Below are 26,650 nucleotides of genomic sequence, written 5' to 3' on the forward strand. Positions count from 1 at the left end.
ATCGTCTTGCGACTCTCTGTTAATATCGCATTGATTTTCTTTGGTTTCATTTGAGATTACATGTTTTTGAAATTTTAGTTTACGAATATTCCGTTTTTGGATCCTTCTCAGAGGCTTTCTTCCCTTTTTTGTCCCTGATGCCATATTCTTTTCTTGGTTCTTGTTGGTTTGTTTTTCTTCATTTCTTTCACTCATTTCATTAGTGATACTTGTTCTGGATTCCTGAATATCAGGAGCAATAGTATTTGTTGATTTATTCTCTGCCACAGTTTTGGAAAATATTGGAAAGTGTTTTAAATTCTGCTGGTGTTTTTCTTTAAATAAGTTTTTTAAAGAATATATCACTGAATCATTTGAGCTGTCGATTTTTTGTTTTTCTTGCTTTCGGATGCCTACAGTTTGAGTATTTTGGTCACACGTTTTTTTCTTTTGAGGTTTTTCGCAATCTTTCAGGGTTCTCTGCGGTTCAAGGTGAGTTTTGTGTGACGTATTGATTTTTTGTGCTACGTGGGAATCTTTGTTCTTTTTTTCTTCTACCAAATGCTTTAAAATACCTATTTGGACATCCAATGTTTGATCAGAGTTTGCAAGAATGTTACTGAGAAATGAAAGAACAGATTCCAGTATCTCTTGTAGAGAGAATAAAGCTCTAGATATTGGAGGGACGTTATCAGTAGTATTATTCTTATTTCTAAAATCGAAGGGACCAAGAGAGGGAGCAAGCAAAACATTAGGTGAAGAGGTATTATTAGTTGTTCCTAGATCCTTTTTCTCTATTGCTATAGATTGTTTGCTAAGGTTTAGATCGATGGATAAATTTGCACCCCCACTGTTTTTTATAGGGGTTACAGTTTTCAGGTCACTCGTTTCAAGAAATGACAGAAGAAAGTCTTTCGGCGTGCTTGATAGTTTGTTACTTAGGTCTAATTTCAAACATCCCTCCTTTGTTTGTGAGCTATTTTTCATTGGGGTAGATTTTGATATGAGTTGTTTTAACTCCCCAGCGGAGACTTTTACTTCGGGGTTAGTGTCGTTGCTTAGTAATTGTATATCTTGGATCTCTTTAGGTATGAGTGTGGAAAAATAGGCTGTAATAGCTGGTGTATGGGTTAAGCGACCTTGTTTAATAGCCTTATCCGTGGTGATTCGTACAGCATTTTCGGTTCCCATTCTTTTCATATAGACTGTCCGAGATCTTAATTTCTTAAAGCCCATTTGTGCACCGATAGTTGACAGGGGTAATGGATCCCTTTTATCGGCTCTAGTACTATTGGGGTTTGTTATATTTGAGATGAGTTTTCGAGGGGCTTAAATCCCAGATGAACTCACAATAGACAAATGTGACTATTTACGGATGAGCAAACTTGAGAACATACCAGACACTTGTACTGATGGTACTTAGTAGGGTGGCCCGTCCCGTCCTCGGTCGTCCACGGACGGCCACAGACGGCCCGCCCTTTGTCCGGGCTTAGTCCCGCGCTTGGTCCCGCACGCGTCCCGCGTCGCGTGAGTCCACACAATACTTTATGCGTGGAGCCGGTGGGCGTGTCCGTGGGCGTGTCGCCTGGGGGAAGAGGCAGCAGCTGCTCCAGGCAGGGGCAGCTGGTCCTCGCAGTCCCCCGGGCTAGCTGTAGTTCTTATTTACGCCCTTGCCTCAACCCTGGAGACTCAAGCTGGGAGCGACGGTCAGAGCAGCAGACGGCAGCTCTCGCTCACACCAGCGAGTCTCTGGGGAGGCAGCAAAGCGGAACACGGAGCTCTTGACAAACCTTCTCCTCCGATAGCGCAGGCAACAATACAGCGATCCCAATCTCCTCTCAGCAAAGACAGCAGGCAGGTGAGTGGCGCCCGCGAAGCTGGGGTCACGAATTAAAATAGTGATTTCGGTGGTGGGCGTGTCCGTGGGCGTGTCGCCTGGGGGAAGAGGCAGCAGCTGCTCCAGGCAGGGGCAGCTGGTCCTCGCAGTCCCCCGGGCTAGCTGTAGTTCTTATTTACGCCCTTGCCTCAACCCTGGAGACTCAAGCTGGGAGCGACGGTCAGAGCAGCAGACGGCAGCTCTCGCTCACACCAGCGAGTCTCTGGGGAGGCAGCAAAGCGGAACACGGAGCTCTTGACAAACCTTCTCCTCCGATAGCGCAGGCAACAATACAGCGATCCCAATCTCCTCTCAGCAAAGACAGCAGGCAGGTGAGTGGCGCCCGCGAAGCGGGGGTCACGAATTAAAATAGTGATTTCGGTGGTGGGCGTGTCGCCTGGGGGAAGAGGCAGCAGCTGCTCCAGGCAGGGGCAGCTGGTCCTCGCAGTCCCCCGGGCTAGCTGTAGTTCTTATTTACGCCCTTGCCTCAACCCTGGAGACTCAAGCTGGGAGCGACGGTCAGAGCAGCAGACGGCAGCTCTCGCTCACACCAGCGAGTCTCTGGGGAGGCAGCAAAGCGGAACACGGAGCTCTTGACAAACCTTCTCCTCCGATAGCGCAGGCAACAATACAGCGATCCCAATCTCCTCTCAGCAAAGACAGCAGGCAGGTGAGTGGCGCCCGCGAAGCGGGGGTCACGAATTAAAATAGTGATTTCGGTGGTGGGCGTGTCCGTGGGCGTGTCGCCTGGGGGAAGAGGCAGCAGCTGCTCCAGGCAGGGGCAGCTGGTCCTCGCAGTCCCCCGGGCTAGCTGTAGTTCTTATTTACGCCCTTGCCTCAACCCTGGAGACTCAAGCTGGGAGCGACGGTCAGAGCAGCAGACGGCAGCTCTCGCTCACACCAGCGAGTCTCTGGGGAGGCAGCAAAGCGGAACACGGAGCTCTTGACAAACCTTCTCCTCCGATAGCGCAGGCAACAATACAGCGATCCCAATCTCCTCTCAGCAAAGACAGCAGGCAGAGCCCAGAGACTAGACACCTCTGGGATTAAGAACGCTCTAAAAATCGCATTTTTATTTCATCCATACTAATATAATAGAGAGAGAGCCCAAACCTTCGACGCGGGTAATCTCAGGAACCACAGCACCAATCACAACACCCAATACAGCGTTGGAAAGGCCAGTTGCAGCAGAAGGACATAGGCTATGCAGTCACCCACCATATACATTTAAAAGGTAAAAGAACCGTGCCAGCAAAGTAGTCCCTTGTGGGCGTGTCTGCGTTTTGCTGGGGGGGGCGTGACAAACGCTGGGGGCGTGTGGTACATTCCGCCCTTCATGCCATGTCTCATATTGTGTGCTAATCCTACCCTGCTCTCTTTAAATACCCCTGCACCCCATAATCATAACCCACCCGTACCCCTTAAAATACCCCAACACCCTTAAACACTAACCCATCTTAACCCTATAAATATACCCTGTACCCCAAAACCCAAACCTATCCCTAAACCCTAAAAATACCCCTGTACCACAAAACCCAAACCTAGCCCTGAACCCGAAAAATACCCCTGTACCTCAAAACCCAAACCTAGCCCTGAATCCTTAAAATACCCCTGTACCCCAAAACAAAAAACCTACCCCTGAACCCTAAATTTACCCCTATACCCCAAAACCCAAACCTAGCCCTGAACCCTAAAAATACCCCTGTACCCCAAACCCATACCTATCACTAAACCCACCCCTGTACCCCATAACCCAAAACTATATCTGAACCCTTAAAATACCCAAACACCCCAAAACATATACCTCAGTGCCTCAAAACATATACCCCTCTACCCATACTCACCTTATCCAAACATTTACTCCTTGCATCCTGATGACGGCCGCCAGCCGTCATGGACTATGGCGCTCGTGTGCTGATGACGGCTGGGGGCCGTCATAAACCCGCCCACTTGTGATTTTGCCGCACAGGCACAGAATCGCGGCCGCATGCAAGGGGTTAAAAAAAAAACATGCTTTTACCATTCATGCATTTACAACGAATTTCGTTGTAAATGTATGCGTGGTAAAAGCATATAAAATGTAATGCCATGCGTTATAATGGCATTGCGGAGTCATGGTACTTTCGTAATGAAAGTATGCGGAGTGATGGTATGCGGAAAGAAAGTTGCGAAATAATGGGTGTTTACCCTCCCCCGGTAAGTACATTGGTGGCACAGCGGCCCACATCTCCAGCAACATACTCATATTTTTTTCAGCACCCATTTGAAAAATGCATAGGTCTCTCATTGATTGCCAGCACCAACATACACTTTTAGACATACCTCCCGCCACAAGTTCTAGAATTGCGAACTTTAGAGCTAGGGAGCTACGTTCGAATCTCGGCATCAGCTCAACATCCTTTGATTCCAGGCAAATTGCTTTGTCTCCCCGTGCCTACCACAAATGAATGTGTTCTTCTGTAATGTAAATTGTGCTCATGCCATGTTGTCGAGTTCGCGCTATATAATATTGCAAGGAAAAATAAAGTAGGGAAACTCGAGTTCACACACTACTGAACGCGCACTCTTAAGTGCATCAGCAGTGCACTGTGAATCGAGCGTTTCACAGGCCTGTCACAGATAAGAAATGCTATCAGAACGAAACCCTGCAAAGCAATATACTACTGGCCGGCAGCAATTCATACCCGGACAACTTCGGGACGGGCTGCTAGTTTGATTAATAAAGAGAATTGTTTTTGAGACGTCACACTATGGCTCCCACGATAGTTTGGTATTGGAGAAGAGTATTTTGGGATTGACACCATTGAGCTACGCGTTTATTATGAAAGGAGGAAAGTAAAAAAAGAGAACAAGCTTTTTTTTTTTTCTGTTTAAGCATAATAACCATCTCGATAGCCTTTGATCACTTGAACTTTTTTCCAACTGACTAGCACGTCCTGCTACAAGTTGTTTTTCTTTTTCTAACAATGTCCGGCATTATATATCACACCATTACTGGACAACAGATATCAAGGGGTCTACACAATCCCCACCAACCCCTCTTTGAAAGACTGTAAGTGACTTCATAATGCACCTGGCTAGCAACGCTCTTGGCAGTGCTCTTTAACTCCACTCGGGCTCACAGGATCCTTCCCCTCTTCCCATTAGACAGCACTCTTGGCCAGTGTTTGAAGCATCCAAGTAAACCCTTTTTCCTCCCTAATACTTTGTACTGATTACCACTAAAAAGAACTATTATTGGTTTGTAATGCTCCTGCAAGTTTCTCACACCTTAACCAGTGGCCACCTTTTGATCAGTTACTCTTCATTTTGATTATTTACATGAGTGGATTACATTTTGCTTAGAACAAGAGCATTTATTGACCGCTTCCGCCCAGATTTACTAACTGATTATTTTCCAGAAAGGTCTTTACTTTTGCATGAGAAACCTTGGGAGAATGTCGGTCCCTGAGCACCTAGTTAACATAGCATTTATCCCCTTCACCAACCAGACACTATGTTGCGTTATGAACTGTATCTTGATTTAAGGACTCGTATCTCACTCTTGAGGGTCTCTGTAGATTGTGTGTGCCCTGTCTGAAGGTTGAATAGAAACAATATCTCAATTCAACGTAGATTAGAACTTTGTTTCTCTTTTCGCCAATTCAGGGACATTGTTTGTTGTACCACTGTGTTTAGTCCCTACGATTGACTGGCAAGCCTCCTCGCTTCTGTAACTGATAGATATTATGTCATGTACTCCCTTTTTAGGTTTCGCCTACACAGTGCTTGCACTGTGCTTGTTAAATCTCTTGAATTTATTATATCCTAAAAGGGGGATTCCTATCAATTCCCATGGCTAAATTACTGTGTTTATTCAGTTTTGTGTGGAACTTTCTATTGTTTAACTTGCCCTGACTGCACGCATTTGCAATACTTCTATTAAAGCCTCATTCACTGTAAAGATAAGATCTCTTCCCATAGAAAAGGCAGATAGCTTACAATAGTATGCTGGAATGCTTACTTTTCATTATTTAGTTTTGTAAAGCAGATGCTTTCTCCTTCGAAGCATTTCCTATTCATGCCTCAGTACTTTTCTTTGTACTTTGTAGACATTATCGGATTGCTTTTTTCAACTTAATCTGTTTAGTCATTATGATCAAATTCTAAATGTTGTAATAAACACTGCATGTTAAAAATAAAGTTAATATAGCATAGCTCCTGTATAGTTTACTACTAAACAGGCAGCCACCAGTGGTTACCTTGCAGTCAGCAGGGTCATGATTTGAAAGGCGCAGCAGGTGCAGTAGCACCAGGGCGAGAAGTTGTCAGATCTTCTCTAAACACACAATATTGCTATATTTGAGTACTAAACCGACAGTCCCATTTAAAGCTACCTTGCAGTTAAAAGGGACTTGATTTGAATGGTGCAGTGGCACTGGGCCACAAGCTCCAGGGACCCCACTAAAAGCAGAATATTGCTAAGTTTTACTACTAAACAGGCAGTCACAAGTTCAGTTCCCTAGCAGATTCTAGGGCCATGATTTCAATGGTGCTGCAGGTGCAGTGGCACCGGAGCCAACACTTGTCAGAAATCCTCTTAACACCAAAAATTGCTACACAGGCAGTCACAAGTACAGTTACCTTGCAGGCTCTAGGGTCATGTTTTCGATGATGCAGCAGGTGCAGTGACACTGGGGGCCAAAGCTCTAGAAAACCCTCTAAACACCAAATATTGCTATGTTTTACTACTAAACAGGTAGTCACAAGTGCATTTACCTTATGATTGAATGGTGCAGCGGCATAGGGATGAAAAGTTGTCATAACTCCTCTTTACACCAAACAGCTATATTTTACTACTAAAGAGGCGGTCACAAATGAAGTTATCTTGCAGGCACTAGGGGCATGATTTGAATGGTGCAGCCAGCAGTGGCACAGGGCCCAAAAGCTGTTGGAACTCCTCTAAACACATAATATTGATATTAGCTTAGATCAATTAATTCTATTATTTCACTCTTTCATTTCATTTTTCAAAATGTTGCTATTTTCTTCACTCACTATACCACTAGTACCTGCACAGTATATATCTTTTTTGTACATAAATAAGTCTTTAAACTTTAACAGACTTTCTGTAACTTACATTGTACAACTACTCCGCTAACTACAATTTACAACAAAAAGCAGCTTATTAATCGCACAGGTGAAATTTATCAATGCTTGTTTGCCATTATCGCTTCTCACAAAGAGAGCTGTGTTAGCACTGAGGGGCACAGTCCTGAAGAATGCCTTTGCACCTCTTTTCTAAGGGTGCTATATAGCCAGAAACATGTTGACCACCCTTTTCTGATAAAATGTACCCTGCCTTCCTTTTCACTTTTACCCACTGATGACAAGAATTAAAAAATAAAAAGTCCACCAGTAGGTAGTTTTAGCAGATCTCTGATTCTCCTCTGCAAATATCACTCTTCTACACACCCACACCAACCCCCCACCAATAAGTTCCTATTCTGACCCTTGTACACCTCAGTAGCTCCCCTTGTATGAGGTTGTACCCCACACAAACAGCGGCCCTATTATGAAGCATGCCGTCCTTGGTTGGGTGAGGCCCTTTGTCCTCAAATAGGATTTGACCAACTCACATGAGACATACATGTTGATCTGTGATAGATTACCACAGGTATTCTTTGTTGTAGCGCAATTCTGAATCCAGTTTCTGTCCCTTTGAAAAGTAATCATTTTGCTGGTTTTTATACCAACCTTTTTTGTTTCTGCCATTCTTATAGGAAACTGAATGCGTGAAAGATACTCGCAGTTCTATACTTGGCATACCTGCTTGATGGTACAACAAGCAGCAATTTAAATTTATTTGCGAAGGGAAAACCAGCCACAATATCAAGGGCTGATTGAGAGTTCGGTGGGCGGGTTACTCTGTCAGAAACATGATGTATATTCTGTCCCCTGTATTACAAGTACCCCTGGATATAATGCATTTGTATTATGGCAGGCAGGATATCTGTCACATTTGTGATGGAGTAACCCATCTGTCTTACTCTAAAATAAGCGCTAAGCTTGGAAAGAACAAATTGTCTGTATCGGAGAGATGTCTTGCTTATGTATTCTCCACAGTATCCACTTTACCATCCTTTAGAATGAAAATTCTACACCATGTCCACAGAGGACTGTATCTATAATTTGCATTGCGATGTGTGATGCCCAATGCATTACAAAGAGAACAGGGCGTGTCTCTTTTAGTGTAGCTTAAAGTTAAGTCTCCTTCTGGTTTTAGCACTAGTGTTGGGATTTACCTCCAAGTCACACAAGCCTGACAGCATCTCCATTACTGCAAAGCCAATTCTGGACAGCTGTGATGCATTTCTAGAGTCAACTCTGCAGGAACCCGTGTATCTTACCTCTACAAAAGTGCAGTTAACTGCAGTTTGGTCAAACTTATTTGGACTTTGTTTTCATTCTTCTTTTTATTGGCTCTTCACCCATGGTTTACCTCTTAAGACTGACTACACAGCAAGTCTTAAAACATATTCATTAATTCCTGTGATGTCCCTAGGGCTGTGCTTTTTTTACCTTGCCTAGTAAATGTTTATGGCTACTTTGGCCACCTCTATTGCTCTGTTGGTTTCTGTTTCTACAGGCATGCTAAAGATACACATCTTATTTTCAACTTCAGCGCAATGCAGCATGGGCTTTATTTTCCTTATCTAAGACCAGAGTGTGGATAGGAGATTAGACTAACAATAAGTGCTACAAATATGAATATTGGAAGCATGCACATTTTGAGCCTTATACACTGGTCTGTGGAGATGGGCAGGTAATATCTGGTTGCAGTGGGACAGAACCTAGCTGTTAATATCTGCACAGCTTTTTAGGTGCAGGAACAAAACTGGTGGTGATCGCAGCCAGTTCATTTCAGATAAATACGCTAAAAAACGTTCTGCCTTTAGTGGTTGCCCTCATAGGATTTGCTTTGGACTAGGGGAACACAATTGGTATTGCTAATGGTCTACTCCTTCATATTCAGGCCATTCAGAACATGCAGCTGTTTTGGCCATGGGCAAGATTAGTGTTATTCATATATCTTTCTTGTGGAAATAACCTTCATTTGAGCTAGAGCTTCCTAATACAATTTGTTTTGACTCATTGTCTGAATCGCCATAGAAACATAGCCAGCGGAACTTTTGACTCCTGGGGGCGGACCGATGGCTGTGCACACATATATTTTAAATGTTACAACTATTGTATTTGCCCACTGATCATTACAAGATCTTGAAAATCTATTACAGAATTCTTGTAGGGTTGCATTTGCAAATATGAAGATTCCCTTTTCATGTATTTTAAGTAAAGAGATTCTAATTCTGGAACTAGACTTAACGTGTTGAAATTGTAAACTTGTTAATCCCCACACAACTTCAGATACAATATATGCTTCACGACCTAACACTGGTTTGGACCCCCTAGAGATCTTAGTCTCTTTACTTAAAATAGATGAAAAGGGAATCTTCATATTTGCTTCAGAGTACCTAACCCCTCCCTTTTCATAGAAGGGTTTCTCCTTTACACTTTTTATTGGGTTGCATTTGCAACCTTTTTCCCTTTCCTTCTTTGATATGACACTATTCTATTCCTTAACCCCTTCCACACTCATGACGAGCTGGGCTCGTCATGGTGTAGCCTCCTCGTACACTGATGACGAGCCCAGCTCGTCATGAAATAAAGTAAAATGACAATTTCCAGCACAGGAGGGAAATTGCCTTAGCAGCCATGGAGTTAATGTATGACACTGTTCTATTCTTATTTGTTATTGTCTATATTTTTTTCTTTTTTGGTTTGTACACACTTAAAGTGGAAAGGTATTCTTCATTGCTAGCTAAATGAAAAGACCATACACATCTACAAAGGATGCCAGTGGACACTGGGTATTTACAGGCTTGGCAAAAACTGTGCCGCTCTAATGACTGTGGGAACAACCTCCAGCTGTGGTCATTCGCCTCTCACCTGCCTTGTTACCCAAGTTCTAAAGCAACATACTGGGTTTTTGGTCTGTCAGAGGTCCAGATAGGCCCAGGTTTCTCCAGTTCTGAGCTTTCACAGTTTGTGGCGAAGAGGAATAATACTTTTGAAGGTCAGGACATTTTCAGATGATTGCTAAGTGTGCCAGTGTGGAAGTTCGTCAGTGGGGTGAGCAGGATCAGAACCAGTATCTCCTTGTCCCAAATCCTTTTTCTTAACCCCTTCGAGGCTAATGACGAGCTGGCCTCGTCATGGCGCTTACCTGCCGTGCGCGGATGACAAGGCCAGCTCGTCATAAAACAATGAAAAACAATCATCTGCAGCGCAGGACGGGAAAACGCCTAGCAGCCATGGGGTTAAACTCTAGGTGTTCTAAAAAGGCATCTAGATAATCTTCTATGTGTTGTTTCTTTTCTTCAACACGTTGGAATTACATTAATAATGGTCAACTTGATATGTTCTTGTCTTGTTTCCTCTTTACCCCAGGCACGAGCACTCCTGCAGACGGCTTCTTCCTTGGCACCACACATGTATGAACCACATTTCAACTTTGCAGCACTTTCAGATCAGGTGATGTACCATTTTACTGTTCTTTCAACTGCAACCTTGTTTTCCCCCCACAATGGAAAAGATGATTAACAAATTCAATTGACCATCATGAGATCTTTATCAGCATTCAAAGCCATTTCGAGTGATCTCTGCAGGTGAAGCACATTTCCGAATTCGTTTAATCCATAAATTAATATAAAATATTCAATATGCCAACTTGTCTTTTAAAAGGATGATATTTTAAGAGGTAATTTTTGCAGACTAATAGAATGAGACTCATGATGCCCTATGGCATCCCAGGATCCCTGAACACTACTGCCAGTTACTTAACCTACACTCCCTTCACAGGTGATCTGTTTTGACAGGTGTTGCTGCCTTTTGTAACTACTGTCGTTCATTATTTTAATTAGGGTATTTGTGATGTGGTAACACATGTTTTAAAGAGCTGCAACCAAATTGTGTACACAGGGGGGGGGGGGGTAACAGTGAGGTGGGCAATTTGGAAATACAGCAGGGATATAATCTGTGGGGAAAGGTGTAGGATTACCATATTTGTTGAGTTGCAACCTCGGGATACATGGTCATGGGTCATTCAGGTTGACTGCCTGCAGTAGAACAGGTTATCTTAAATGTACAGTTTACTCAGCGTACCTGTTGTGTGCTAAGCACAAGAATACCCTTAAATTGTACACCAAATCAGTATTTGGTATATTAAGTGTGCATAATATATTTCTGGTCACAAGGCTCATGTTAAATACTTGTTTATGGGGTGTGAGTAGAGGACACTGAGGTACAGTTGTAGGGTTGCAGTCTAATTTTGAGTTAGTCAAAGATGTGCACAGCAATGCTGGGAATTTGAATGTGAATGTTCCTTCAATCCTAAGGAATGGGTAGATGTTGTACATCTGTGGACATAAGTGTTTAAAAGTGCTTCTTTCCACGTGTTTGTGGATTTTATGGTTTCAATTTGTTGTATTGAGTTTTCTGAAAACAATGTTACGTGACCACATCACCCCACCTACATTCACAGGACGGTGAGGTATAAAGGAGTAATGAATAGTCAAAAGCGCGAAATGGATATTGGGGATAAATAGGAGTGGTATGATGGGGCGGAAAGGAAGACAATGGTGGGAAAGGAAGAGGTGTCTGCTCAACAGGTTCTAGTGTTACAGGACACCATGTGTACAGTATGTGAGGGAATAGTACCAGCTAAGGCACCGACCGTTCTTTCCCCTGTGTCAGTGCTAGATGTCGCCTGTGTAAGGCGTGGAACCTACATTTATGCTGGGCAGGAAAGCTCCCGGAATTCCTGGTGTAGGAAGCGTATGCATGGGACCCACATTTTGTCAAAATGTGTCGGTTTGCGTTCTACTACTGCAGTCCGTCTTTCCATGCCAAGAAGCCCCCAGGGATTATGCTGCCTGTCTGTTTTTGCCTGGGTGCTATCAGTTCCTCATTTAGACAACATGACCTAATTCACCCCGCATAGGGCAAGGGTGACTGCACTGCCCTTCGCAAATCTCAAGGGGTAAGTTAGTGCGTTGGGTAGGCCTAACAAAGTGTAACTGGGTAACCTAGGTATGTCCATGTCATACATTTTGTTAACACCCACCAGGTCATCTGCTCAGTATTGTTGAAGTTTGGGGCAGTGCCATAGAATGTGTGTCAGAGTACCCAAGTGCCGCCAGCAGCCATCCTCCCCGCCATGGCTTCCATGTAATTGTTCTAACAGGTTTATAATACCAGTAAAGCACAATTTTTGAGTAGAGTTTCCTTGCTAGAGGCAATACAGACAGCTGTGCGTACCCGGTGTACAACATCTACCCATTCCTTAGGATTGAAGGAGCATTCACATTAAAATTCCCAGCATTGCTGTGCCATCGATTTGGTGTTAAATTTTGTGGCGTTAAGGAAATCGTATATTTCAGAGAGGAGTTTTTTGTCTGTATTGCTGGCGAGGATCCACTTTTCAGAGGAAGTGAGGGGTCTGCTTGCGTGTGGTAGTTTGTGCAGTTGTGTAACTCCGTATCAAATTGCGATATTTTGCCGCTTTGCAGTGAGGCTGTCTTGATCATATATGTCCCCTATTCTCTTACAGTTGGTGATTTGCCATTGTAAGAATGCTGCTTCTCGCAGCGCCGGTAGGAAATCCGGATTTCCTATAATTAGTATCTGTGGTGATACACAGGTAGAGAGTTTCTGTGTCATCTGTACCCTGTCCCATGTGCCCTAACTACTGGGTAAATGTAGACACTTGGCAGTCGTGAGCTCTGGGAAGCCAGGGTATTTTTCCAAATGTGGATCCCTGCTATCGCCTGATAAATGAAACACCAGTGCCTCTCCATGCTAGGTCAGAACCACTCTACTAGATATTGAAGATTAATTTAACCCAGATCTTTCAACTGGGAGAGAATGTTTGCATTGTCAGCATTCCGTCCATCATTTGTTTGCTGTAACACTTTTCGCCCTAAGAGGGATGGATATGCCCAGAGGTGGGTCCCTTGCTCACTGTGCCAATGGATTCAAGCTAGCCTGGCTGAAGAAGGATGACCTACCCTGAAACCGGTCCCAGGATGCTTGTTTCCGGTCCAGGGATGACCTGGCCTGGCACTTCGGTCTGGACTGTTCCCATGAGGCACAGGGTCAAGACTGATTTGCATATGGCTGGGTCCAAACTGGGGTGGCATAGTGGGCAAAAGAACGATGGACTTAACCCAAATCTTTTGACTGGGGGAGAATGTTTGCATTGTCAGCATTCTGTCCATCATAGAAGAGCGTATTTGCGTTCCACTGTGCTTTCGTTTTTAAAAAAAAAAAAATTCCATTTCCAGTCGAGCAAAATATTTTTTACATATGGCCCAGTAACTTTATCATTTTATCAGTTTATCTGAGATGCATAATCAACACAAGCATAAGAAAGAAAGAAAACAGTAACAAACAAAAACAGAAAAATAGCAATCCCTTAAAAAGAAACCATACCGTATCAGTCTCATCCCCCCCTCTCCCCCCAGCATTCTCCTTCCACCTCATCACAGGTTCCCATATAAGTTTCCCAAGAATTTTACCTTTTTTTGCCTTTCCTGTCGTATGTCCCTTTTTCCAGATTATATACTGCCAGTACTTTAGCCAACCATAGATGGAATGTAGGGGGGACCTTATCCAACCAAGCAGCTGCCAGACAAAGTCTTACTACTGCCATGGCCATAAAAAGAAAGTATTTACACTGTTCCTCACCCTCCCCTACCCAAAGGATAATCAATACTGGCGTAAACGTAGTTTTAATCCCTAGAGTTTGATCTAAAAAGGTTTTAATTTCTTTATGCAACTGGGCAAGCTGAGGGCATGTCGCAAACAGATGTATAATATTCGCCTCTGCACTATCGCACCAGGGGCAGCAGATTCCTATAGTCCCACCCCACTGCTCAATCCTAGCCGGTGTATGGTACAGTAAATATATTGTTTTGTAATGTTGAGCCTGTAGGGATGCTGAACATAATAAGGTATGCCCCATTTGGAGAGAACTCTGGAAACAGTCCAGACCCACCTGGAGTTTATCTGGCCACTTCGTACCATACTTTCCCAAATCATCTGTCTTAAGCACCGTCAGCTCAGCATAGAATCTCAGAATTGAGCAGTCTGCCCCCCCTCAATTGCGTTGAGGATCCCATTTTTACAAAACCCAGCAGTACCCCACTGTTTATTTACAAGAAAGCTCCGAACTTGCAAAAACTTAAAAAAGGTATTACTAGACATACCATACTTCCCCTGCATATCAGTAAACTGTCACACACCATTGATCCCTACCAGGTCCCCCAATTTCCTCACCGCCCCCATCCTATCATAACTGAATCTGCAAAGATCTCTCCAGGAAGACTGTTATTTCCGTCAATTCGAGTGTAAGCGTTACATCTACCAATCCCCAGTTTTTACGGAGTGATGCCCAGATTTTATAAGCTGCCATGAGTGTCTTAAACCTAGTTCTTTTAAAGTAACTTGGATCAGAAAATTTCAAGAAACAGTTCTCTGCCTTCTCCCCCATCAGTATTGCATATATATCAGTTGACCCTACCTTTATCTGTGGATCAGAGGGCTCTCCCCCATCAGACCACACATGTACTGTATGGCTACAGCCCAATAATACAACTTGAAGTCAGGGTTTGCCCATCCTCCTTTATCTCTAGAGAGGGTAAAAAAACACGAAGGCCCTCCTAGTCTTCCCATGTGACCAAATACATCTATTAATAAGATGTTCAATCACAACAAACCATGTACCTTCAAAAACCAGGCCAGAACCACTCTACTAGATATTGAAGATTAATTCAACCCAGATCTTTTGACTGGGGGAGAATGTTTGCATTGTCAGCATTCCGCCCATCATTTGTTTGCTGTAACACTTTTCGCCCTAAGTGGGATGGGTATGCCCAGACTTGGGTCTCTTGCTCACTGTGTCAATGGATTCAAGCTAGCCTGGCTGAAGGAGCATATACCCTGAATCCGGTCCCAGGATGCTTGTTTCCGGTCCAGGGAGGACCTGGCCCGGCACTTCGGTCTGGACTGTTCCCATGATGCACAGGGACAAGATGGATTTGCATATGGCTGGGTCCAAACTGGGGTGGCGTAGTGGGCAAAAGAATGATGGACTTAACCCAAATCTTTTGACTGGGGGAGAATGTTTGCATTGTCAGCATTCCGTCTATCATTTGTTTGCTGTAACGCTTGGTAGTAACATAGCAAATGGGGAGCCCCCTCTACTATAGCCAGATACGCCTGTTTTTTAGCCATGCATGCTTTTTTATCCACTCTTGTGTTGTCTTCAAATAAGTGTTGCAGTTGGCTCATAACATGGGGTGTGGCTTGTAATGGTAGTGTCTGAATTACATATAGTATCTTGGACAACAGAGTGATTTTGACTGCTGCCTGTCTACCCAGCCACCAGTGAGAAATCCCCTGCCAGTTGTGCAGATCTGATCTAGCCGTAGAGAATAGAAGAGCAAATTTGCGTTCCACTGTGCTTTCTAAGGAGTGGTGTATTTGTGGGGCTAAATATGTGACCCATTGAAAAGCCTAAGCGAAGGGAAATTGTCGTTCCAGATGGGATCAGTAGGCCTGGGAGAGGGTGAGGCTAAGAGCATGCGTCTTTTAAAGGTTAACCTTATAGCCAGAGGCTCATTCAGCAATGTTTGTTGAGTACCGTAATAACCGCTTCTCTCATGGTGTCTGTTAGGGTGCCCGATGAGCTAAAGGAGTTATAAAAGCTGGCTAATATGGAGGCCAGGGTCGTCGCAAATGTGTTATAAAAATCTGAGGTATGTCCGTATTGGCCGGGTGCTTTGTCTGGTTGCAGGTGATTTATCCCCTTGATCACTTCATCAGGTTGGATGTCTCTATCCAGTTGGGAGGCATTCTCAGCAGGTGTGCACTCCATAGGGGCTGGACCAAGTATGCTTAAGCGTCTTCTAATGCCAACGCCTCTGCAGTGTAAAGTGTTGAGTAGAAGAGCTCAAATTCTTGTACAGTTCATGTGAGCTGGCATACTCTGTCCCCTCGTGATCTTTCAATCTCCTTGACTCTCCACTGAAGCACCTGAGTACGGAGCGGGTGCTCTTGGATATGTCCTGCCTTATTTCCCCCAGCATAGTGTTTTTGTGTGGAGTGTAGGATGGCGTATTCCCATTTGTCAATGTCTAGGACCTTGAGTTCTTTACGGGCTAACATAAGTTGATGCCTCACTTTATGGGACCCAGCTTGTTTATTCCCCTCCTCTAAATCTTTTATCTGCCCTTCTAGTCAGTGTTGTTTGTTTTTGTTATCTCTATTCAGTTTAGTGGTGATGGCTATGAACTTGCAACGCACTACTGCTTTCTGCATGTTCCACAGCAGGGCAATGGAAGTATCAGGTCTGTTGTTGGTTTCGAGGAAGGAGCAACTAGTGTCAGTTACTTGAGTGATGTTGGAGTCATATAAAAGCAATTTCTAAATAACGCTCCCCCAGCCCGCAACTGGGGTATTATCTGTGATGCGTGTGTGGTCAGAAAGTGCAGGTAAGCCTATGTCTACCACCGTGGCAATCATTGTGAAGCGAGGCAAGATCAAGAAAAGATCTAAACAGCCATATGTTTAGTGCGCCGCTGAAAAGAATGTGTCATTTTTCACTGTGGGGTGGCCTAGTCGCCACACGTCCACTAGCCCCATGTCCCTCAGCCATTGAAGGCCAGCAGCAGTGAATGCCCCCGCCTGCCTGGTCCTCTGTGTGGACCTGTCCAGGAGTGTATCCTGGACCCAGTTAAAGTCTCCCCCTAGCAGGATGTCGCATCAGCGGTGGTCATCACCTGGTCCAGTAGGAAGGCCTTTTGGTGATCATTTGGGGCATAGATGTTAGCTATTGTGAATGTGTAAGTGTTGATTGCAATGCGTAAAGCTTGTAACCTACCTTGTATCTCTGCTTGTGTCTGGATGACTCTGCCCTGAAAGTGTGTAGCTAGTAGAACCACCACACCCACCCGTTTGCGCAAGCCCGATGTAAAGTATTGGCGATCAAACCAATGGGACCGTAAGCATTTCCAATCTGTTTTAAGGAGATGGGTTGCCTGAAACATAGCATCTAGAATCTTTAATCATGGAGAGGAGTGGTAGATTCTTCACTGGTGAGTTAATGACCTGGACATTCAAGCTAATAACTGTAATCCTGGTTTAAAAGAGTCTTGAACAGCCATATGGGGAACAAAGTGGGTCGCCATGCCATCCACCCAGCATTTCTGTGTAGCCTAGACTGACTGCAATGTGTGCATCTATGTAAAAGTCATTGAGCAGAAAGGATTGGGGGGAAAATACAAAGAAATATAACCAAAACTTTCTTCTCCTGCGAACACAATAAACTGTGTGAATGGGGTCTGTGTCCCTGTCGGTTGATCATAGTTGTAAAGTGGGTTTGGACCTCCTACGTTGTAACTTAGGGCACCAACTAGAAAAGTGGCAGTGCAACCAGGGTTGCCACAACTAGAGCGGGTAAGGCCATCTTTAGTAGGAGAGTATATTGGGTGTTGAGTAGATGATGTATCTTGTTATTAGTCATTGTCGGGGTCCGACATGCTGTCTTGATGCTGTAGTTGGGGTATCAAGGCTGTTCTTTCTGTGCAGCTTTCTGATTCAGTCTGCTTGGGAATGTGTCTGTGATTTAGATGAGGAGCACGGGGCTGCGCAGTTTGGGCCTCCGGGTTTTATCCTCTTTGGGGTGTGGGAGGTCTCAAAGCCCATTAAAGAATGTGCTTCTTCCATAGTGCGGACAGCGTGAGTCTCTTTATTCCAGACAAAGCTGAGCCGGAATGGATGCCGTCATTTATAAAACATCCCCCTCTCCAGTAAGAATTTTGTGGCAGGATGGAGGGCCCTATGTCGCTGTAGCACTGTAGGGGACAGATAGTGGTACAGCCACACCTTCGAACCTTCAAACGGAATGGTGTTTTGATCTCTTTCAGCTGCCATGATAATTTCTTTGTCGGTAGGAGTGTAGGTATATTAGGATATCTTGTGGTATGCAAGGTGATTAAGCGGGGCGACCCGCTCTATGGGTACGGTCTAACACAATGTCCTTGCCCACCTGCTCCGGAGCCACCTGTCGGAACAAACGGATGACATAGTCCTCCAGTTTGCTAGAGTCTGCTTGCAGCAGAGCTCCTTTAATTCTGATGTTGGAGGGTCACGATCTGTTTTCAAGGTCCGCCAGCTGGTATTGCAATTCTTCGTTTTTGTCCCTCAGCTCTAGTAGCTCACATCGATTTTCATTGAGTTCCTCTTCACGTGAGTCTGGGTTTGCTCCAGTGTGACTATCCTTTGGCCCAGGTCTCCCAGCTCTCTTTTAATGTCTTTGACATCTGCTGCCAAGTTGTGCTTAAGGGCCACAATGTCGTCTCAGGGGGTCAAACAACATGTCCGGAAAGGCGTAATCAGCTCCCCTTCCTCTGATGGATCGTGGTATTCATGACTGTATGTGGAATTGCCATAGGTGAGATATCCTGAGGCTGTTCAGATTTTTTTGTGGGGGGTTTACTGTGCATGTTTTTCAACGTAGTGTCCTTCTTTTTGCGGTGCGTTGCCAAGCCTGCATCTTCAGAGCGCCCCAAGGGTAGAGGCCAGGGGCTCTGCCACGTTAGTCGTCTAGGCAGGTTGTGCTGTGGTCTGTGTGGATTTTCTTTGCACAGCCGGTTGTGCCCAATGCAGTTCCGTACCACTAATCTGAAACTCCCACTACTGTGCAGACTATTGTGCTTGTGTGGGATGGAAAGTCCCTTGGGCCCTAAAAGTGCTGTTAGCCCCTTTATGTTTAGCAATTGAGGACGCCGCAGGAGCTGCCCTCCTAGGGTGCCTGAAGTGAGTGTCCAGGTTCTCCTGGATGCAGCATTGCGTCTTGAACTTGGCCCCACTACTGTTAATTTCTTCCAGCCTCTAGGTTTATCCCTGGGAGGACATGGGTATTAAGTCCTCAGGGCCTGGTGTGACTTAGGCAGGTATTAGTGTGTGCATGATGCATTCAGGGGCCTCACTGTGCAGCGCCTCATGTACCCCCGGTCCACGCAATCCCAGGGGTACTGCGTGACCTCTAGCCCGCCCAACTTGTGGCCTTGCCGCCCCTAGCTGCTCCAAAATTGGGTGATGCGGCTGGAGCCTCAGTGGCATCCCCGTGTCTTAGCTTTAACTCACGAACCACTGGTATTTTCTACCTAGTGATCTTAAATTTGCAGCTTATTTTAATACATGGCCATAAATTAATCCAAAAACTGTCAGTCTGTGGCCTAATATGCACTTTGGGCACCTGTAGCCTGAAACGGGAGGTGTCAGAACATGCCCTTAAGTTGATGATGCATGCCTATATGGTTGATGTTATGTCCATGGTCACTGACCCGAGAGCCTACCACCTTTTGATTTTTCTTAGAAGATTTAAAATTACAGTCTCCTAGGAGTCAATAGAGCCAAAACCCCAGGATTAAAATCATTTGTAACTGGAATAATCTCACCTCACAGGGGCTTGAGGTAAGCATTCAAGAAGTCATGCGAGAAAGTGAGGTACCTCAAGTCTAGAGATGCAGTGAAGAAATCCTGTTTAATTCAGTGAGATTATGTCAAAAGCTCTTGATAAAGTTGCATCATTTTTTTCTGCCACAGCCAGTCCTCCGTGTAGGTGTTAGTGATACTTTTTCTTTTTCTTTTTTTTTTTTAAAAACAATTTTTATTATTTTATGAAGCAAATACAGGGCATAAAGTAGGCATATGGTGCATACGTAGAGAACGGTAATTAGATTATTCAATCATAAATAAACATGACAGGAATATGTACAGTGGTTACAATGAAGTTTACCCGGTACAGTGCAGAAGGTCCCCATGCCCACTCCTTCTTCACTCAGAGTAATCTTCGCTATCTAACATTGGCGGTTCGCATAAATACCCCCTGTATTCATTCCATGCACCCAGAGCCTGACCCTTTTTCGTGGACATTTCCGGTTCAGGTATACATTCCTCTCTGCCAACATTGCAAAGTCGAGATCGCAACACCAATCCTCGACCGCTGGCACCTCTGGGGATCCCCAGAATTTGGCTATGTTTCTTTTAGCATACATCATACCTAATGTCATCCAATCCTGTGTGGAGTGAGATCTTCTTTTTCTTTTAAAAGTCAGCTTCACAGAAAACGTTTGACAAAAAGGAGGAAATGTGAGGTTCAAAAAGGAAAAATAAATTATAGCTACTGGCACAGATCAACGAAAACTATTTTATTCAGAACAAATAAGTCTGGTCAATAGTGCCCTGAAGTATTTTTTTCTGGAGCTTGCAGTCTCTGGATAATTATTGAATTCTGCTACTGTCCCCTCTCAAACCCAAATGAATAATCTTTGTACTTACTGTAATGAAAAAATTTGCAAAATTCTAGATACATTTGCTGCTCTGGCTGATGGTTTTTAAGGCAAATTTCCTTTGGACTGGGCAACCAGATAATCTGGCTCTTAAAACATTCTTCGGGCTCATAATAATGGAATTTGAAAATTTAATAGTCAAGAGTAAATCCTCTTGCGCGCCTCCAGACACTTCCTTGTATTCATCCTCGCTTACTACTGCTTGTTAGGAATGTCTGCTTTGTGTCCGATTCTTTTCCTGCAGTCAAGAAGATGACAATACAACTAATGGTGGGAAAAAACAGCCACTTTGAGTGATAACAATCCATCTAACTTTCGACTAATGTCATTGTTACCCATTCTATGTACATAGTTAGAAATGGCAGCTACCTCTCAGCTACAGAGTTATGTGGAATCCGTGGAACTGTTTGAAGAACATCAGATAGAAATGATGGCCTGAATGGGTACAGAGGTGATTTTCACTCTTAAATTCGACAATTTTAGGATGATAACTGATGGTGGCTGTGTCCGCATACCGATTCTGTTACATCTGTTGTGTCATGGAACCATCTATGATCAGGTGCTGGGGCAACACCTTGCTGACTCTCTGTTCCAGGTGACATTTTGAACTATCTCTTTAGTGGCAAAACACCAAAGGAACACCAAAGAAAACAAATTATCTAACTATGTATTTAATCATGTTAAAGGAGCTTATGTGTTATAGTAATGTTTAGGAACATATTTTTGAAAAAGCAATTTTTTGAAAAGTACACCATGAATTAGTTTATTTTGGGTGACTTACTAGACTATATTATTCTACCATTTTGAATACTGGTTTTAATATGCTCTTGAGAGCAATGGAGCATGGGTGTAATTGTGTGTATGAGAGTCTAGGATGAGAGACCGAGGTTTATGGTTGTGTGAATGAGTGAGGGAAAGGGTTTTTAATCAATGAGACAATGTTTTAGATGATTTGTTATGCAATGGAAATTTTATGACTTTAAAGTAAATAGAGATTTTAAAAATTAAGAAGATAAAGTATGTTTTTGATAATCAATAAAATTAGCTGTGTATTTTAATCAGGATTGCATATTAGCTTTTGTTTGGACTCTACATTAATGTATTGCTATATATTTAACTTTGAGCTCTATGAACAATTAGAAAAGAAGGGTGGGTAAACAGTATATAGTTATGTAGTGATACATCCTGAATTCCACTGCATTGTATCCAATAGTCAACATTTGTATTGGGATACATTGTCTTTAATTTTTGTGGAGTCACTTACTAGTTATGCATTATTTTAAATTAGTTTCTGTATTTTGTTGTATCCTTCCGCCTAATTGGCAGTGCTCCAGAGTTGCATCCAGAGTTGCCCATTTCGGATCATTGTCGATTGAATAATAAAGTTTGAATTACCAACATCATATGGCTACTGGAAGTCGATTCTGATAAAGAACATTGATGGACAAGAAAGTGCTAAATTGTACAAGGGATAAAAGTGACTATTTTGGATGTGCACTGAACTGCAACGTAAAACCGTTCTGTATTGATTCACCTGACATTTTGGGCTTGAGTCTTACCGTACCTTGAGGTTTGAGGGTTTGAGCGCCGGAGCACCTCCCATGAGGTGGCTGTGCTCTTCAGAAATCATTCATTCATTCAACCTTAATTCAATTTATATTTGTCCATTCCCTCGCAGTAAGGAGCTTCCAACTATAATGCTTTCCATCTTTCTGATCTCAACCCAAAGCCATATCTTCTTATTTGATAATGAAAAAGGAAGCCATGGGCATCCTGTTACTTGATTCCCCGTTTGTACCTTTCACTGTAGGTGCTGTCCAACTTGCCCAATTAACTATCGCACAGCGTGCGGGCATGCAACAGTTAATATTATCAAGTGAGTTTAAATACTTTTAAACCGGGGATATATAAGAGTAGACTAAACTTTTTCTTTTTGGACAGAACATTGTGGAATGAGATGCTGTATTTTGTAGTTATTCCAAAAACAGACAATTAACACTGGCATCTTGGGATTCGTCTAGTTCCCACCTTGATTAAGCATTATCTTGGGCAAGGCAATTAAAATCAAGTTGAGCCTCCTATTAGCAATAATTGAAGAACAGTCAAATGGCCAAAGGTGCTAGTTAACAAGGAATCTCAAAACTACATTTCTTTCTCTTTTACTTGGCTCTCGAGCCATACACTAATTTTCCAAGGCATACTATCCCTATTACTCTGATCCACCAGCGATTATTTGACCACATAAGGAAGTTCTTTCAACAGCCTATTCATGCTCCACCTCCAGGAGCGATTGATATGTGAAAATGTAATTTATTGTTTAATACGGACTGTCTTAAAGCAAAATCTTCCCTTGTTCAAGCTATAAAACATGCGCCCCATCTATTATTAGGTAAGCCAGATCAGATTACAGGAACATTCTTAATAAAAGTAAACAGGAACACAATGAGGCTATATGGACAGATCACTTGGCTTCAAGAACCAGAAATCCATAAACCTTTTGGCATTTAATTGCCCATGGTTTTAGACAGGGCAGTTGATCTACCGACTTTGCATTACAACCTTCAGGGTGGCGCTTCCACTTTAAGAGACTCTACTCTACTTCACTTGTTCTGGTGGCCAACCAGGCAATTCATACTAATGTTTTTCCTGTACTTTTAGGATCTATATCTGAGACATTCTAGTTTTTCTCTTTGGCTGATACTTATGCTGCCATAGATACGATAAAGCTAGGTTAAGTCCGGGACCTTTTTTGTCCTGACACATAGCTGTGGTGTGGGGAGGAAATCCGAGATTCATGGCATGGAGCTGAAATTGTTTCTATATTAAAAATGGAAATAGATCTTATTAGAGAATTATAGACCTATAAGTTTAGGGGAAAATCTCCAGAAAAGTTTTGTTAGACAAGTTTTACATAAACTTGAACAACGGATGTTAGATAAAAACATTCTTATTTCCCTTCAAGCTGGATTTAGAGGGAAAGTAGGCACAGTCAAACAAACCTGCTTTTCACTTATCCAATGAAAATATGGCATTAACTTTAAGGATCATTTATATACTGCCTTTATTGAGCTGCAGTGAGCCTTCTATTTGGTACCTAGATCTTTACTTTGGGCATCGCTTAAGCAAATGGGTGTTATTGTCCCCTTATTTTCTGTCATCATTAGACTTCTTGAGAACAATTATGCTGAAGCACGCTGGGGAAAACTGGGTGAGCTCGCTGAGTTCATCCTAGTAAGCAAACGGGTTAGGCAAGGGTGCTCTTGCCGCTTGTCTTTTTTCTTTCCGTAAAAATTATCTTTTTACAGTACTGCTAGACTACACTAATGACTCATCTAAATTAAACGATATTCCCAAACCTGCTCTCTATTTTGTAGATAACACCCTCCTGTCTAGCACGCGTCGGAGTTTGGGTAACATTTTAGCTATGTTTAAAAATTATTGTGATCATAAGGGCATTGCAATCAATATTTAAAAACAAAATACATGGCCCTAAACCCCCACAGGTCCTTCAAGAGTGACCTCTATTTAGGCACCACACAACTTGAAAAAGTGGAGAGCTTTTACTTCTTGGACATAAGGATAGATAATGTTGTTTTGGGTTTTACAAATAGAGAAGAGTTGTTCTATTCTGCAACTTAGGATAGGTGCCCTTTTAAAGTTTAAAAGCTCTTGGGATTTACAAAGATGAAGCTCAGCCAGTTGCCTTTTATGAAGCAGAGATATGGGGTTATGCAAATATATAAAAATTGACAGCCACAGTTAATTATTTTGCTTAACTTTAATCTCTGACAAAGCACTCCTTTAACTCCATTGTTCTTTGATATAAGGCTGCAAAGAGTTGAGCATTTGGCTGTTCTGAGACCTCTTCTATACAGGGTACAAACATGGACTACTAACCAATTAGCTTACTATAAGGCGTTTCTTTCTTAAATATTAAAATCTTATTTGCTTAATGCCATATCTTTGCTTTCGCATATAAAAAAATTGCTTGTAACCCTAGAGTTAGAAAGCTGGTAGAACGATCCATTACCTCTATCCCCTTTGGCTAAGGTTATTTTCTTAAAAACGTATTGGGCTCACGTTTTGACACTAGTGAATTCCTTAGAGGGCAGTCTTACAGCAAAGTACCTAGAACATAAACTACCACCTCTCTGAGTAATTTCTAGGCAAAATATATTCACCTTTAGCAAAGATACTGTATATGAGATTTCAATTTGGAACACTTTACATCAAGAGTTTTACATTGAGTTTGTCCTTTCCACATTCCTCTATACTGCATCTTATCATTATGCAATGGCCTGTAGACCAAGAATCTTGAACACCAACTTTCTTTCTGCCCTGCATATTTAACAGCGAGAAAAAAGTGGTATCTGCCTATTTACCTTTGCCTGGGTTCCAGACAATATTTGCCTGCTTTAAGGATCTTACCAGCTAATTGTTCTTTGCTATGAGCAGATACATATACTGTGCGTGTTTAACCAAAAAAATGCATAGGCCAGCAGATATAAGGTTTTTAAAATTCCTTTTAAATTACTTTCCAGTAGCTCTAGGACCTACTGAGGTAGATGTTCATTTCCCAATACATTGAGAATCCTAAGGCTGGCTGTATTTTTTATTAGTACAAAAGGGTATTCATGACATATGAGATTCTAAGGGCATGGTTAATTTCAGTGTTTTTAATAATTTTTAACTAATTGGACTGTGCCTTTTACAATTCTGTTCCATTTTGGAATTTGCATGGTTTTAGACATCTTTTGGTTGATCAATTGGGCAACCATGGATAATGGTAGATTGTCAAACAGTATATATCAAACCATCAGAAACTAAATGTATTTACTTATTGTTGGTCAAAATGTTGGCTTATGAGGTGGAGCCAAATATACCTGTGACCAGAGCGGACACTAGTTTGAGGTTTTTGTTCACAGGTGCAAGTTGTGTAACCTCATCAGATTGCAGCTATGCTCGTTGTCCCTGTAGTAGCTGTGGAAACGGCTTCTTTATTATAAGCTTCGTTTTTCACATTGCATTTTATATAGCTTTTCTATATATCTAACACATTTTATTAATGTTTATATGTACTCTAATGGTCTTTATTGGCCAAATAAAGACTTGATGATGATTAAATATATTTATTTTTCACATGTGAATAGATCCTCTAACATACAAAAATCCTTCAATTTTTCAAGGGCTTTATTATCTCTGAAACATAAGCTGCCCTAGGTCTATGTTGCTTGTGTAACCATAGCAGATCCCAGAAGTGCGCCGGGTATGCCCAGATGTGGGTCCTGGTCTCACTGTGCCCCTAGAATCAAGCTATCCTGGCTGATGAGGGCTGAAAGCCCGAAACGGGTCCTAGTATGCTTTTTTCCGGTCCAGGGTGGACCTGACTTGGCAGTTTGGGCTGGACTGTTCCCATAAGGCACAGGGTCAAGACGGATTTGCATATGGGCAGGTCTAAACTGGGGTGGCATGGTGAACAAAAGAATGATGGATTTAACCCAGATCTCTTGACTGGTGGATGAATGTTTTGATTTATTCTGCATTCCGTCCATCAATTGTGTGTCTTTTGCTTTCTCGGTCTAACCATCTAGGCATATGTGTTAAGTGCTTTTCAGTAGTCCTTAAGAACCATTAAACTGCAAACCTCAACTAGGCCACTAAGAATCATTTTCTTTATTCTGAAGACTACCTCTTCCTCCAGTTTTCCTGGTCTACTTGTTAGTCCGAGAGATTTGTGGCTGTTTCCCCACCTTCTACTCATCCTCTGTATAAATGAAACACGCAGTGATTGGAATTTGACTAGATCTTGTTTAGGACCTGAAAAAAACTTTGTAGGTTTCACTTACTGAGGAAAAGCTATTTGGGTTAAGATGGAAAAAGGCATATGGCATGTCCTAGGCATGCTGTACAGCTCCTTTCTATGTGAGCTGATAAATGGAACATTTGATTCGCTTAGCAGGGAGTCCCTCTGCAGCAAAAGCTATTTGGGTCAAGATGGAAAAAAGGCATATGGCATGTCCTAGGCATGCTGTACAGCTCCTTTCTATGGGAGCTGATAAATGTAACATTTGATTTGCTTAGCAGGGAATCCCCTGCAGCAATGCTTGCACTGCCTTACTCTATCCATGAAGATGCACTGGTGTACTAAATTAAATTTGTGCCTGCTCCTCAGCTCTCCAGAACATCGGATCCCTTTCGTTCACATCACATTCTGTTTGAGCCCATATTGCCCCTGATTCCAATGACCCTACCTGGCGCTCATACTTTATTCCACTTATTCTTCTGTAACCTGGTTCCCCGTGCCTCCCCAGGTGCTCCTAGTTGCCACTGGGTTCCT

At 42.9% G+C, this 26,650-nt stretch overlaps 1 protein-coding gene across 2 annotated transcripts in view; it reads left to right on the forward strand.

Moving 5' to 3' along the window:
• The window catches only part of TTC8 (tetratricopeptide repeat domain 8), a 260,914-nt gene that overhangs the window by 193,788 nt on the left and 40,476 nt on the right, over positions 1–26,650 (forward strand). For both annotated transcript variants that reach the window (XM_086937626.1, XM_086937627.1), the window contains one exon: positions 10,346–10,429. In XM_086937626.1, the coding sequence (XP_086793752.1) occupies positions 10,346–10,429 (84 nt within the window). The remainder of the gene's footprint in view (positions 1–10,345; positions 10,430–26,650) is intronic.

Source organism: Lissotriton vulgaris, chromosome 9 (genome assembly GCF_964263255.1).
Source record: "Lissotriton vulgaris chromosome 9, aLisVul1.2, whole genome shotgun sequence".
NCBI classification, from domain to species: domain Eukaryota; kingdom Metazoa; phylum Chordata; class Amphibia; order Caudata; family Salamandridae; genus Lissotriton; species Lissotriton vulgaris.